We start from the raw sequence: 14,478 nt of genomic DNA on the forward strand, positions 1-14,478 counted from the left end.
GGGACCTAAGCAATATTTGGGTGCAGAATTCTCCACCTATTACAGAATTTGAAACTCTAAATGGTCTCCAGACTTTTTTGGGATGACAATGTGTCTGCTTCGACCCTTCCATGATGCAAGTGCTGAGGTGATTTGATGTAGTCATGAAACCCGGTGCAGATGAACAAAATTTAGTGGAAGGCAACCATTAAACATGACAACACAATCTCACAGATGTGAGATCAGGTTTGTTTAAACAGAGAACTATTGGAAAGAATGTAAGTTCTCCTCAGAAAGCATTCCAAGAGTCTCTGATACTGTTAGGTTTTTATAATCTAGAGGCAAGGCTTTTGTGACTTGAAAATGCGCGGAAGAAGTAACACTTAAAGAGAGAAACACTGTAAGATTCCTGATAAGAACAAGTCAATAAATCAGAGCAGCAGAAGCTGAATATTGATGATGACAGATTTACAAGGAGGAAAACACAAATTTTCAAAAGAGGAAAAAGAAAAGGATCAGTTACAGCATGACAGCAATAAATTCTTCATCTTCTGCATGTGTGAGCCATCCTACAAGACTGTCAGATCTTGATCAATGCTGCAAACTCAGCCAGTTCACAGGTGAGTACACCTCAGATTAGTTTTTGAATCTTTGAAATATCTTTCAAAATACTTTGAAAACCCTAAATTGCTTAATTTTCATCAAACTAAGAGGTCAGATTCTGAGACAGAACATCTACGTTTGTCGTGTGACTAGAAATACACAGATGCTTCTTGGCTTCTAACACAAAAAAAACCCCCAACATTTGGGGGTAACACTAAAAGGAAGGAATCTGAGAAAAAAAACCAGTCCTCTGACAACTGCAGTAAGATGCTCTCTTCCCACAATGCTAATCATAAAGCTAAAAGCCTCAACACTGAGCTTTCTTTTTTTTGTAAAGATGTAACTTCTCCTTGCTCAGAATATGACAGTAAAACAAGAAACTACATTTTCAATGCTCTTGAATAAGACTTAATACTTACGTAAATAAAATTTCAGCTATTTAGTCCAAATTATGAGGCTAGGAATATGAACTCCTTCAAGAAAAGTAAGAATCCTGAACAATTTTTATCATGGCTTCTTTTAACATTTCATTCGGTCTAAGCATCTTAACTAAATTTTTACATTGCAAAGATGATAAGAATCGCCTTATACAGAAGCACCACTTACCCACAATAACAAATCCATCTGCTTCTCTTTCTGGCACTGTAACCTTCTTTGAATCTTGACTTTTTCGGAAGAAGCTGAACATAGCCTCTTTGGTTTTTTTCTTCTAAGTTGTTATCTAAAATGAAGACAGAACGTTAAATAAATATGAGATAACAGAATTTACCAGGAGAAGTTCACACCATGCCAAAGGCCACATACATGATATCACAGCTTAATCTTTATTACCACATTTGAAATATCAGGCATTTGTATGTCAGACAGATTACCTTGTTGATGTAGCAATTGACTTCAACAGGCAAAAAGAGAGTGACATATAAAAGGCTTTTCTATAAAGTTATGAATGGAGTGGAACCATTAAAAAAATAAAAAGGAATGCAGAAGAACGAAACTCCCTTCAGCATTTACCCAGCATGTTTCCATATTTTTCTGCTACTTTGAATTGTTGTTACACAAACTTTCTCATCATATTTGGTTCTAAAGGATCTAAACTTTGAAGCCCCAAATATGATCCTATATAAAATGAAGCTTTATAATGCAGGAATACTTGAATAAAACAAATTGCACTAGAGATTTTCAGGCTTAAGTGTCTGTGCATCAATTAAAAAGACCGACCCAGCTACCCCTACAACATTAGCATAGTATCTACTTTCATTTTTCCAGTGTACAATCTTAGAGTCAGCTTAACACTTGAGTGGATCTGATTAAATTACCCCTGATTCCCTTAAAAGAAACTGGAACAAAATTTTATATAGCAAATTTTTTGTAACAATAATTCGTTAAAAGAATCTTTCAAAGCAGCTAAGAACTCTTGAGTTCACAACAGCTAGAACAAAACAAGGAAACCAGTGGGATAAAAACGTTAACTGCAAAAGACTATGTTCAGTATCTCTTCTCTCTCAGGACTGGAAGATTACATAGAAGCAATTCTGAATAGCTTTAAAAGGACAAATTCATATTAAAAACCCCATAAGCATTTGCCAGAAAATAGGTAGTTGGGCCAGCTTTCACAAAATTAAGTCCTGTGAACCACCACGAAACAGCTACAGCGTGAAACATTCTTATAAGCCAATTGTCTCATTATTCTGAACTTTTAAGATGCAGACTGAAGATAGTTTCTCTTCTTCCAAAAAAAGTTGTAAAAAAAGCTCTATAAGGAAGCATCACTCTTGTGAAGAACAACCAACAGAACTATACAAAGCACATGTTCACAGGTTCAGCTTATTGAGAGGACTACTGGTGTACCACCACCTACTTACTATTTACTACCTAACTGGCACGACTGAATGCAGCAACTGAATCTCCCCCGACCACTCCTGCAACCGCAGCTCTGTCTGTAGTGCTGGGACAGTGAGAAAAGGAAAAAGGCACCGCAGCAGCAGTCACCCCTCGAAGGTGTGCTTGCCTCCAGCCACCGATACAAACTGCCTCATGCTGCTGTTACAAGTGACAGCAACACTTCCACACTGTAGATCACAGAGCCTTGTATGAAGCCTAAGCACTGGCTTTAAGGAACAGTATATAAATAGAACACGGCAAAAGCAGCAACAATTCAAACTGGTCTCACACCTGAGATTTAAAGATTGACTATCCCACAGGCTGGCCAGCTGCTGCTTGCTTATACTGACGCAGTACAATTTCTAGCAAGCAAATAAACTACACTGATGTACACAAGAACAGAACAAACCATCCAATCCCGAGTATGCAGTAATTAAAAAAAAAAAAGTTATTTATCTGCACTTCATTATTTTTTGCTTGTTTTCCTACCTTACCACATAAATACTGACATTTCCAGTTCCATGGAGATTACACAGTAGAAACTCCTAATTATCTCATTTATTCCTTACCTTCCCCCACACCCAGGCTCAACACATGGCGCCAGCAGCATATTCCTTTTTCAGCCCTCAGGGAATAACTCTTCTCCTGCTACCAATTAGGGTTGTCAGTCCCATAGCTCAAGTGGTAAAAACCTGTGCTGTAATGCTCAAGAGTCAGGTTTCTGCTCCAATGATGTATGAAGGAGAAAGGCAGTTGTGGAACAGTTTAAAATGCCGTTTTACCTTCATCCTAAGTGTGCACGAAGAAGCAAAATCAACTTGATGTATAAAATCTTACAGATAGCTTTGGTAAGGCTCAGATTCCAGACAGCCACTTCAGGTGCCAGAGCTGCAGTTGCTCCAATCACATTTTTTTCTCTTTGAGATCTGCATTATTGTGCAGTTTTCAGCTCTATCACAGTGTTCCCCTTCCCTTCTTTCTTGCACAAAGAAAAGCATCTTAGTCAGTATATACATGGCATACAAGAGTTGTATAGGAAACCACACATTTGTCACCTTTTAAATCCTGCATATTTAACATACCTAAACATCTCTACCTAAAGGACAACAGGCATTTCAATTCAGAGTAAATTAACAATCAGTACAACTTGATTTAGCCAAATTAATGTTACAAGCACCGTCACATACTAGATTTTTTTTCCTTTCATTGACAGAAGGCAACCTGAGTATCCCATTTTTTTCTAAAACCCACAAAATTCACCTTATCTACATATATGAGGGTTGATCTTTAGTTTGTAGTTTTCAGTTTCTGAAGTAGCTTTAACTTAATTCTACTGTCAGCAGTATTTCTCAAACAGAAAACAAAACAAAAAGGAACGCCACACATCCTTTTGCTTGAAGCAGAAAAACAAAGCTAACAAAAGTATCCCCTAAGCTCAGGTCTCAAGCTCTTAGGCTTTTACAACCACTTAAGAAAACAGCATATATTATATTTTGTGATTGTGAATGCTGGGGAGATGGTAAAGTGTCCCCACAATAAAAAGACTAATGTGCTTAGTGAGGCTGTTTCCTTCTCACCACTTAAAAACAAAACCTGTGCTTGTAGATTTCAGGCCTGCATAACCGATGCAGAGGAAGAAGCTCACCAACTAGTACTTACGGTATTTCAGTACCATTGTTGAACACAGTATTAAGTTTAAACTAAGTAACAGAGTGATTAACAAAATAGAAGCAGGGCATGGAAACATACAGTACAGCTGTATACATTATGGCATAGGTAAAGCAAAAGCTGTAGACAGGCAACGCTGGGACATTAGTGATATTTGCTCTCTTAAGAATTTTATCAACTGTGGGACTTCAAAAGTAAACATAAATCTCTCCAGCAAGGGGAAATGCAGCCACTAAATTTCTTGAAATACATGTTAAAAACAGAACAAAGCCCCTGTCCAACAAAGAAACACAAGGCTGAATGGAAACACTTGTGCTCATGAAGATAAGAACACAGTTTAAGTACTTGCAGAATCAGGCTGGAGTTTTACTACTTGTAGATAAGATGAGGTTTCAGTTAAGGAAAGCTGAGAAAAACCAGTTTCAGCACAAGTTTAATTTCAGAGTAAAAATTAAATTTGAAGTTTGTGGACCTGGATGCATGGTCACAGACACTAGAGAAAAAAGCACTTAGTTGTGGTCGTTGTTTTTTTTTAAAGCTGTCAGCATAAAATCACATGAAAAATACCCGCCATTCAGAGATAGCACCATGTTCCTGCAGTAATTTCTCCTATATAGCACAGCACTTTTCCCTTCCAGATGGGATTAATTTTATTTCTATAGGAGACCTGAAATTGAATTCACTGCCTAAAGATAAAAATCTCCCTTGGTAGGAATATGCAATTCCCTTCTCCTCATGTTTCCCCCCTCGCCAAAAAGTGAACACAATTTTTTCTTTTTCCAATCTCAATCGCTGATAGTTAAGAATAATGCTTTTGGCACCGCTTCAGTCATCAGCAAGTAATAAACTGTGAACTACAACAATTCTGTGAGGCTGCAAACAATATTTTATCTTTCTGTGAGGCTCTAAGAACATACATGGGACTGGACAAAGATGAGTTACAGAGCTGCACAAAGGGGTTAATTTATTCCTCCTGCATTTTGTCAGTCTCCTTTGACAAGAAGTATGGGTGACCTTTGAGCCAAACCAATACATTAAATCCAATAAAAATTTTCTATTCAATGAAGATCCTAGCATATTTAGCATTACTTTTCAGCTTTTTCCTGCATGTTCACAAGTGACAGGAGAAGAAATGTAACTTAATATTAAAAACACCAAAGATGCAGACTAAGATAAAGAGAGGATGCCCAGGAACACAGCAAAGTAGAATTGCAGTGGCACTGCCAGTAATCACATAAATGATCAAATGAGGTCAGAACGAGATACAAAACTAACATTAAAGAAAGCATGAGAACAATTTCATATCTAGCAGTTTAAGATATATCACCTATGGAAGGAGAGAACAGAGCATCAGAGGAATTTTCTTATCCGTATTAGCATCCGCTGTGATTCACCAATCAAGTAGTAATCAGAAAAAGAGCAAGATGGTTACAGCCTTGTACAGCCCTGCTTATGACACAAACCCAACCAATTTAAGAGTCAAGAACATGCATGTCAAAAAGATTTCTCGGTGATACAAAAAGAACAATTCAAAAGCTTTTGGCCTAATGTAAGTTACTATGTGAAGAAGAAAAAAAACCCATGTAATTTCTTTTATCTGGCGTTAATATTAGTCATATTCCCAAGTCTGTGCTTCTTGAAAACAGAAGAAAGTAAGTATCAAGAGAAACAGGAATACAAAAAAAGGGATATATAACAAAACACTAACAAAGACTTCTTTGTTTACATAAATTGTGAATATTGAATTTTAAAATTTCCAAAAAATTTAAAGGAAGCAGAAATACCAAGAACTATGCAACCCAAATTACCATAGCACAAAACCACTCAAAGATGCTGAATCATGAAAAAAATCAACCACAATCAAGTTGGGCAATGAAAGTACAGGTGAAAGTAGGAAGTATAGGAGTGAAGTAATAGTCAAAACCCTGAAGAAGATAAAACACGCTAAACAGAAAGCTAGGTGTTTTTTAGATACAATATCCAATAGGTTGAAACCTAATTCTTTCCCTGCAAACAGTTCTTTTGTAACTGTAATCCTTCAAAAGCTGCTAAGCACAATACAGACACATATTTGTAAGAACTTCTACAACTTGTTTTTCTAGCAGCTGACCCTTGAAATGTGGCAAATAGCCCTAGAAGAGCCACTTTGCTGCAGCCCCCTGCACCTTGCTCCAACTGTTACATTTGAGATCTTTCCTTTAGAATCTCTGAAGATACACTAAGATGATAATGATATTATCCTGCAAATAAACTACTGAAACGGTGAGGCATAGTGACACTGAGGAGATGACAACCAGCTACATCCTATCGAAGATATAGCCGCACCGCACTCCCCTGCCTGGCCTCATGTCGGTAGCTTGCTTCCTTGGCACGCTGGTTCAGGATGCCAAGCCGTCACAACAGTAACCCAGCCAACTATCAAAAAACACTCTTTGTTGCTTAGCAAGCTGAACTAACCCACTGCTGTTTAGAAGAGAAGCCAGCACATAGGTGGTGTTGGCATCACCCTTTTAAGCTGCAGCAGTTAGATTTTCTCAAATATTTCCCGATACGTCAGTCCTGGAAACAAAAAGAAAATAGAACCACAGAACGGCTGAGGTTGGAAATGACCTCTGGAGGTCATCTTGTCCAACCCCCTGCTTAAGCAGGGCCACCTAGAGCTGGTTGCCCAGGACCACATCCAGGCAGCTTTTGACTGTCTCCAAGGATGGAGTCTTCACAGCCTCTCTGGGAAACCTGTGCCAGTGCTTAGTCACTCTCACAGCGAAAAAAGCATTCCCTGATGTTCAAAGGGAACCTCCTGTGTTTTAGTTTGTGCCCACTGCCTCTGGTCCTGTCACTGGGCTCCACTGAAGAGCCTAGCCCCATCCTTTTTGCACCTTCCTCTCAGGTATTTATATGAATTAGTAACAGCTGTCTGAGCCTTCTCTTCTCTAGGCCAAACAGTCCCAGCTCTCTCAGCTTTTCCTCATATGTAAGATGTTCCAGTTTCTTCATCGTGGTTGAGGCTCTTCACTGGACTCTCTCCACATCCCTTTCGTACCCACAACTTAGACCCAGCACTCCAGACGTGGCCTCACCAGCGCTGAGTAGTGGGGAAGGATCACTTCCCTCAATCTGCTGGCAACGCTATGTTGAATGCAGCCCAGGACACCATTAGCTGCCTTTGACACAAGGGCAACTGGGAGGAACCTCTCCATGGAAGGGACACTTGGGGAAAACACATGGAAAAAGGCAAAACATGTGGTGAGAGTGCTATGTCCAGGTGATAGCTCTGTCTGATGTCAATCAGTCGCTTTAACCCTGGCAATCGACCATAAGCTCTTCATTGGTGAAATGAAAATTAATAGAACAGAACAGTTTGGTAGGAAGGGACCTACAACAATCATCTAGTCCAACTGCCTGACCACTTCAGGGCTGACCAAAAGCTAAAGCACGTTATTAAGGGCTTTGTCCAAATGCCTCTTAAATACAGAGAGGCGCAGGGCACCAACCATGTCTCTAGGAAGCCTGTTCCAGTGTTTGATCACCCTCTCAGTAAAGAAATGCTTCCTAACGTCCAGCCAGTCAAGTATGAACCTCCCCTGGTGCAGCTCAGGACCATTCCCTAACGTCCAGCCAGTCAAGTATGAAGCTCCCCTGGTGCAGCTCAGAACCATTCCCACATGTCCTGTCAGTGGGTACCAGGGAGAAGGGATCAGCACCCCCTCTCCCCTTCCCCTCCTCAGGAAGGTGTAGAGGGTGATGAGGTCACCCCTCAGCCTCCTCCAAACCAGACAAACCCAAAGCCCTTAGCTGCTCCTTCCAGCCATTTCACCAGCTTTGTTGCCCTCCTCTGGACACATTCGAGTACCTTAACATCCTTCTTCAGTGGTGGGCCCCAGAACTGCCCGCAGCACTCAGGTGAGGCCGCACCAACACTGAGCACAGCAGGACAAGTCACCTCTTTTGACCGGCTGGTTGCACTGTGTTTGACGCCCCCCAGGATGCAGGCTGCCCCCTTGGCTGACATTGACCCCGCTGTCAACCAGCACCCCCAGATTCCTCTCCGCAGGGCTGATCTCCAGCCGCTCCTCCCCCGGTTTATAACTGTACCTATGGAAATACGTGGGTATGGCAGCAACGTTTCGAGTATCAACTACGGGCAGTAAAAACGGGTTAACAGACAGGTGATGGGGGATGCCTGGCTGGGGCAGCGGTAACCTGAGGGGAGGCAGTATGTAAAGGAAGAGGGAAGACAGGCGTTAGGGGAGAACAGTGCAGGATGATTTAGGAGAAAAGGATTAAATGATAGCATAGGGCTGGAAGGAGAAGGGCCGCGGCGGGGAGGCCGGCGGGGAGGCCGGGGCCCCCCCGCCGGCCTCCCCGCCGCGGCAGCAGCGACACCCACCCCGGCGTCACCCACCGACCCGGCCGCCCGCCGCCGCCACCACCACCGTCACTGCTCACCGACCTCCGCCTCCGCTTCCGGGTCGCGTCAGGCGACGGGGAAGTCCCGCCCCGGCGCCCTCCGCACTCCCCGTTGCCTGAGGTAACGGTGCTCCCCACCCCCACCTCCCCCCTCCTCTTCCGCAAAGGGCGGGAAACCGTGCCGCCATGGAGGACATCCATGAGGTGCCGCGGCCGCGCATAGCCACCAGTCACCTGGCGCAGCACATCGGGAAGCCCGTCTGCTTCGTGGGCCGCGTCGAGAAGGTCCGTGAGCTGCTCGGCGGTCGGTCGCTGCCTTTTGGGTGGCGCCGCGGGGTCTCAGGGCGGGTAGCGGGGCCTTGCCCCGGGGTGAAGCTTTGGGCTGGAGCCCAGTGTGGGAGCCCTGTGGGGCTGGGGCCTTGCCAGGTGCGGCCTGTGGCGGCTTGGCCGGAGGGAAGCCGGCGGCTCCAGTTAGGCCCGGGGGCGGGTTGGGAAGCGGCTGTAGCGGATCTTTGGAAGAAAGGCCCGTTGCGCAGTTGTGGTTGAGGCGGCTAAACCTGTAACGCTTGCCTTCTGAGCTCACGGGCTTAACGTCTTTTGTAGATTCATCCTACTGGGAAGCTTTTCGTGCTTTCGGATGGAAAAGGAAAACATGCAACTGTGGAGTTGAGCGAGCCTGTAAGTTAAGGAATACTTTGGAAATACTTGATGTTGTCTCGTCTCTTGTGAATACCAGAGGTTTTGTGCCGTCGGAAACCTGTGAGTGCCTTGCACGTATTGCGTTTTTAGTCCGGAAAAAAGCACATCTGTGTCTTTTCCTGAGGTTTTGTCCCATCTGAAACCTGTGCATCCCTTACACCAGGGGTCCTCACACTTTTTAACCAGGGGGCCGGCGCGCGGATGCAGTGGCAGGCAGTCATCTGCGGCTGCTTGGTTTCCCCCCCCAGCCCCCGGCGGGGGGGGTCTGTAAATACCTGGGGCCAGATTGAGGACCCATATCCAGCCCACGGGCCGTAGTTTGAGGACCCCTGCCTCACATGTACTGAATTTTTAGTCCTGAAGTAAAAAAACAACTCTGATTTCTCCCTTTTCCACCCGTTTTATTGTCTCTGCATCTTCCATCTTCCAGCTAACTTGCAGTCTTCATATTCATGAACTGACTTGGTCTACATCAGTTTTTACCCGGTGCTAAGAGAGGGAACTCGTTCCTTGCCAGATACATCCCTGTCTGGCTACTTTGTCTTACTCTATTTGTTGTTTACAGTGTAATATATTATGCTACATGTATTAGCTTTATTTTAATTTCACCTTTTCCTCCCTTTTTATTACTGCCTTTATATACCTAACAATATTCTGTGAAGGTAATCCAAAACCCACAAGAATATAGAATTGTCAAGTTTTTTGAGTTGACATTTCTGTGTCCTCTTAGAACACTTGTAGCATTCCAGTAAACTTCACAGTTAGCTTGAAGCATTCTTCCTTAAAAAAATAAAAAATCAAGCAATGAATGCAATGTGTATGAGGTACTTACAACTACTACACAAAAATATTACTTCTTTTGTCATCATGTACCACTAAAAGAATTAACACTGGCATTCTCTTTTGTCTTGAACTATTTTTTTCCCCTCTAGCAAATGTTGTAAAGGATTATTCTTGTTGTGATGGTGAACGTGCTAGTTTAACTGAACATATGTATAGTTGTAGTGGGTTAGCATGGCAAGGTTGTGATAGTGGGGAGGATACAGTGGTGGCTTCTGTGAGAAGATGCCAGAAGCTTCCCCCATGTCCAGTGGACCCGATGCCAGCCAGCTCCAAGACAGACCCACCACTGGTCAAGGCTGAGCTAATCAGCAACAGTGGTTACACCTCTGGGTTAATACATTTAAGAAGGGGAGGGGGAAATTTGCACCAGCGGAAGAGAGGAGTGAGACTATGTGAGAGCAACAGCTCTGCAGATGTGAAGGCCAGAGCAGAAGGTGGGGGAGGAGGTGCCACAGAGATTCCCCTGCAGCCCCTGGTGAAGCCCACGGTGAGGCAGGCCGTGCCCCTGCAGCCCAGGGAGGTCCATGGTGGAGCAAATCTCCAGCTGCAGCCCAGGGAGGACCCCACACTGGAGCAGGTGGATGCCCAAAGGAGGCTGTGGCTCATGGGAAGCCCACACTGGAGCAGGTTTGCTGGCAGGATTTGTGACCCCACAAGGGACCCATGCTGGAGCAATCTATTCCTGAAGAACTGCGCCCTGTGGAAGGGACCCATGCTGGAGCAGTTTGTGAAGAGCTACAGCCCATGGAAGGACTCATGTTGGAGAAGTTTGTGGAAAGCTGTCTCCTGTGAGAGGAGCCCTGTGGTGGAGCAGGGCAAGAGTGTGAGGAGGAAGGAGTGGCAGGAACATGTGATGAACTGATCATAACCCCCATTCCCTTGTGCTGTTCAGGGGGAGGAGGCAGAGAAATTGAGGCCTTAAGTGAAGTCTGGGAAGAAGGGAGGGGTGAGGGGAAGGTGTTTTCTCTCATTTTATCGGTAATAAATTAATTTCCCTGAGTCAAGTCTGTTTTGCCCGTGACAGTCATTGCTGAGTGATCTCACTGTCCTTATCTTGACCCACGAGCCATTTGTTGTATTTTCTCTCCCCTGTCTGGCTGAGGGGGCAGTGACAGAGCAGCTTTGGTGGGCACCTGGCATTCAGCCAGGGTCAAACTACCACAGTAGTCTTTTTAGCATTTTGGCTGAATAAGTTCTTAAACGCTGAGAAATCTTGCCATTTCCACATGAAGTAATTGTGCATGGTACTTTCTGACTTTCCAGACAGGAGCCTCTCCCTAGTGATGAAAAATGCAGTTTGATCTGGCAGCGTTTTGCCTTACAAATGTGAAGCTTGCTGACTTAATCTTCAGACTGCAAGAAAATGTCTTTATTACAAGTTCTGCCTGTCTCTTAATGCTTTCTTGAGTTCATGAAAAGATTTCCTGCCTTGGATTGTTAAAACTTAAGATGTCAGCATCTGACCAATGATTCCACAACTTTCCATAACAGAACATATGGTTGAATTTCATAAACGCATAGCTGCAATGTTGGGCACTTCACAGTCTGTGTTCCACTGCTGTAGGAGAAACTAGCGTGTGCAGAAAAAACATGCCAGGTTCATGTGATTTCTTTGGTTTGCCTAATGTCAGTGGAGGAACCTAGATTTGCTAATTAAAATGCTTTCTACTTTTTTTTTTTTTTTTTCCCCTTTAATAGGTTCTTTTGTTTGTGTGCGTGTGTAGTTCTTCCATTCAACAGAGAACCCAAAATTATTCAGAGGGGAGGGGAGGGATTCTATTGCTGTGTTCCAGGAGACTTACTAGAAAGTTTAAACTAAGATTTAGATACTGGAAAAACATTACTGAAATAGTACCACACTCTTTAAAATTAGTATCCTCAAAAAAGAAAGAGAATATGTTCATGCTGTATGGTTTTGGAGTAAGATAAAATTTTTAGCTCTCTTCCTTACTTGGTCAGAGGCTTGTTCAGAATACAAAGACATTGACAGTAACACTTACTGACAGATTACTTAAGAAATAATTTCCAGTTATACCTCCTGAATCTGGAATACTGGAACTGCTTTACGGCATGTGTGATACCCCCCTTTGCTCTTAGGGGGTTCTGCAATTTACTCAAGTTTGAATGCAGTGCATTAAAATCCTCTGTTCTGTGTCCTAGATTAAATGACACAGTTAAAATACTTGTGGAGAGTTCTTAGCTTAGGTGCTGTGCAGTAGAGACAGCAGCTAATTTAGTGATAACAATTGCATATTTGGTATGTTTTCCAGCTAGACGAAGAGATCTCGGGAGTTATTGAAGTAGTGGGAAGAGTAACAAATCAGGCAACCATCATGTGTGCATCCTATGTCCAGTTCAGAGAAGACAAAAGTCCGTTTGGTAAGTAAGAATGTATCTTACAACAAATTCATTTTGAGTTCTGAACTCTTCTTCAGTAAGTAAGAAGGGGGAGCTTAATTATATTTTCTTGTGGACAAGGTCTTTCTTCAGGCTGCTGAATGTGGAGTAGAAAGTAGAGGAGAGCGTCAGGGGGAAAATTCTGTACAAAATACACCGTTTTACTTTCAAACTGTAGGAACTGACTTGAAGCTGGAGCCAGTCTAGATAATTGCCACGGTCTGATTGTACTTCCTCTCCTGGCTGCATGGTTCTTGCCCTCACTGGACCTTGTGTGATTGTACAGCTCAAAGTAATCCCCATCTTTTCATAAGGCAGCAACAACCTCTTTGCTTGCTTTCTGGAGGAAGATGAGGGAGACTGGAAACACTCAGCTGTACTGCTTTAAAATAAGCAGTGCTTCAGTGGTGTCATTTGCTTGTGGGGAGTTTAGTGTATGCGTCATTAACCATTATCTTTGCCCTCTTTCAGATATGGAACTCTACAATGAAGCACTAAAAATTATCCATGAATTCCCTGAATACTTCCCATTTGGTACTGGGAAGAACACTTGATTTTTCTTAACATATATTTAGGGCCTCAGAGAGTGCAACAGTACTGTAGCTTTCTTGCCTGGCAGCATGATAACAGTTGCATTTATTTACAACAAATTACTGAAAAGATGCTGTTACATGTGCCATGTATTGCCAGTGAAGAATGTTTTCTTTGAAAATGTACTTAGCAAGAAGGAGAACACTTCTGTGGCTCTCGGTGTCTGTATATGTTTAACCATTTTGCATCCATGAGGAGTGTTCTCTTGCAGGATTGGATTTGATAGAAACTGAAGTTTTGTAGGCATCTTTTTGTTGTTGCTAGAGGTTCTAGGACACTTTATAGGAAACTCACACTGAAGATACTTGGTGGGGTTTTAATGTAAAGATTTTTTTATTGTATTTCCTTTGATACAAACTTACTGAAGGGGTGTGTGTGTATTGTATTTTGCATCTTGACAATGGTCTCTTCCCCAATAAAAAAGATCTGACTACATTTAACTATTTGTGTATTAAGAGTGCTATTTTCAGGGACAGATGGTGACTCCTTTCTATTTGACCCGACACAGATGATTTTAACAAAGTGGAGTACAAGGTAATTGCCTTTTGCACTGATGTTAAATGTTTGGCAGATGTCCAGTTAGGCTTGGGGATTTCAAACATGGTTGACTTCCATCACTGCCTTCATTTTTGATGGGAGCCTAAGCAGAAGTACCGGGATTGAGCTTACTTCTCACCATGACTTTAACTGTGTGAACTTATACACAGTTCCCAGTTTTGTTACTATCCAGGCTACTTACAGTACATAGCAGAATTCTTATATTTCTTGGGTAACACAAAGTAAAATCTAGCTTTGGAAATATTCTCTGAATTAAAATACTTGGAAATGTTTTATTTATTAAATAAAACCTTAGCCATGTTTAGTAACCTTTCATACAAGTAGGTTTCAGGTTTAATAGCTAGATTTAGCGCCTTGAGATTGCTAGCTTTGTGTTTATTTACAGACATCTCCATTGTTAGTCAAGGAATTAATGTTTTAAAGATTTAGTAAAGTTACTACAAACTGGGTGAATGATCAAGTTAACAGTTGATCTGTTATTTTCCCCTCTACTTGGGCGATTGACCAAGTTACTGTTACTGGGAAGAAGGAGGGCTTATGAAGTAGCCAATGGCTGAGAGGTCCATGTGGCATGGTGCCATGCTCCCTCCTGTACTGCTATCACCCTGTATTTTAGTCCTCAGTGGAATCAAAAGATCATTCTTAATAACTGCAAGCATGTTTTCCTAGCATTTAAGTCTTTTGTACTATTCTACTTTAGAAACTTGGTATTTTGTGCATGTATATATAACCTGTAAAATATGATGTACAGTTAGTTACCAGAACTATTCAGGAATAATAAAATAGTAAGTAGATGGCTATAGCACTTTACCTGCCCACACAGAGACAACTGTTTTATGGTTTTTGTAA

At 42.5% G+C, this 14,478-nt stretch overlaps 2 protein-coding genes across 5 annotated transcripts in view; one reads left to right on the forward strand and one right to left on the reverse strand.

Moving 5' to 3' along the window:
- The window catches only part of UMAD1 (UBAP1-MVB12-associated (UMA) domain containing 1), an 81,447-nt gene extending 72,770 nt beyond the window's left edge, over positions 1-8,677 (reverse strand). Inside the window, exons 1-2 of one of the 2 annotated variants that reach the window (XM_056334320.1) lie at positions 8,585-8,677; positions 1,189-1,303 (exon numbers count right to left, since the gene is read on the reverse strand). In XM_056334320.1, coding sequence (XP_056190295.1) covers positions 1,189-1,270 — 82 coding nt within the window. In that variant the 5' untranslated portion in view covers positions 1,271-1,303; positions 8,585-8,677. Of the gene's footprint in view, positions 1-1,188; positions 1,304-8,521 lie in introns of both variants that reach the window. The other variant, XM_056334321.1, reaches the window with a different exon arrangement.
- On the forward strand, positions 8,650-13,511 carry RPA3 (replication protein A3). Of its 3 annotated transcripts, none has more exons than XM_056334323.1 (4): positions 8,650-8,826; positions 9,145-9,219; positions 12,354-12,462; positions 12,659-12,784. In XM_056334323.1, the coding sequence occupies exons 1-4, from the start codon at positions 8,728-8,730 to the stop codon at positions 12,685-12,687; spliced, it is 312 nt and encodes a 103-aa protein (XP_056190298.1). In that variant the 5' UTR covers positions 8,650-8,727; the 3' UTR covers positions 12,688-12,784. The 3 variants fall into 3 exon arrangements, with proteins under 3 accessions (XP_056190298.1, XP_056190299.1, XP_056190297.1); XM_056334324.1 differs by having other exon boundaries at positions 8,651-8,826; positions 12,562-12,779; XM_056334322.1 differs by lacking the exon at positions 12,659-12,784 and adding an exon at positions 12,952-13,511 and having other exon boundaries at positions 8,669-8,826.
- The last annotated feature ends 967 nt before the right edge of the window (positions 13,512-14,478 follow it).

Source organism: Falco biarmicus, chromosome 4 (genome assembly GCF_023638135.1).
Source record: "Falco biarmicus isolate bFalBia1 chromosome 4, bFalBia1.pri, whole genome shotgun sequence".
NCBI lineage: Eukaryota > Metazoa > Chordata > Aves > Falconiformes > Falconidae > Falco > Falco biarmicus.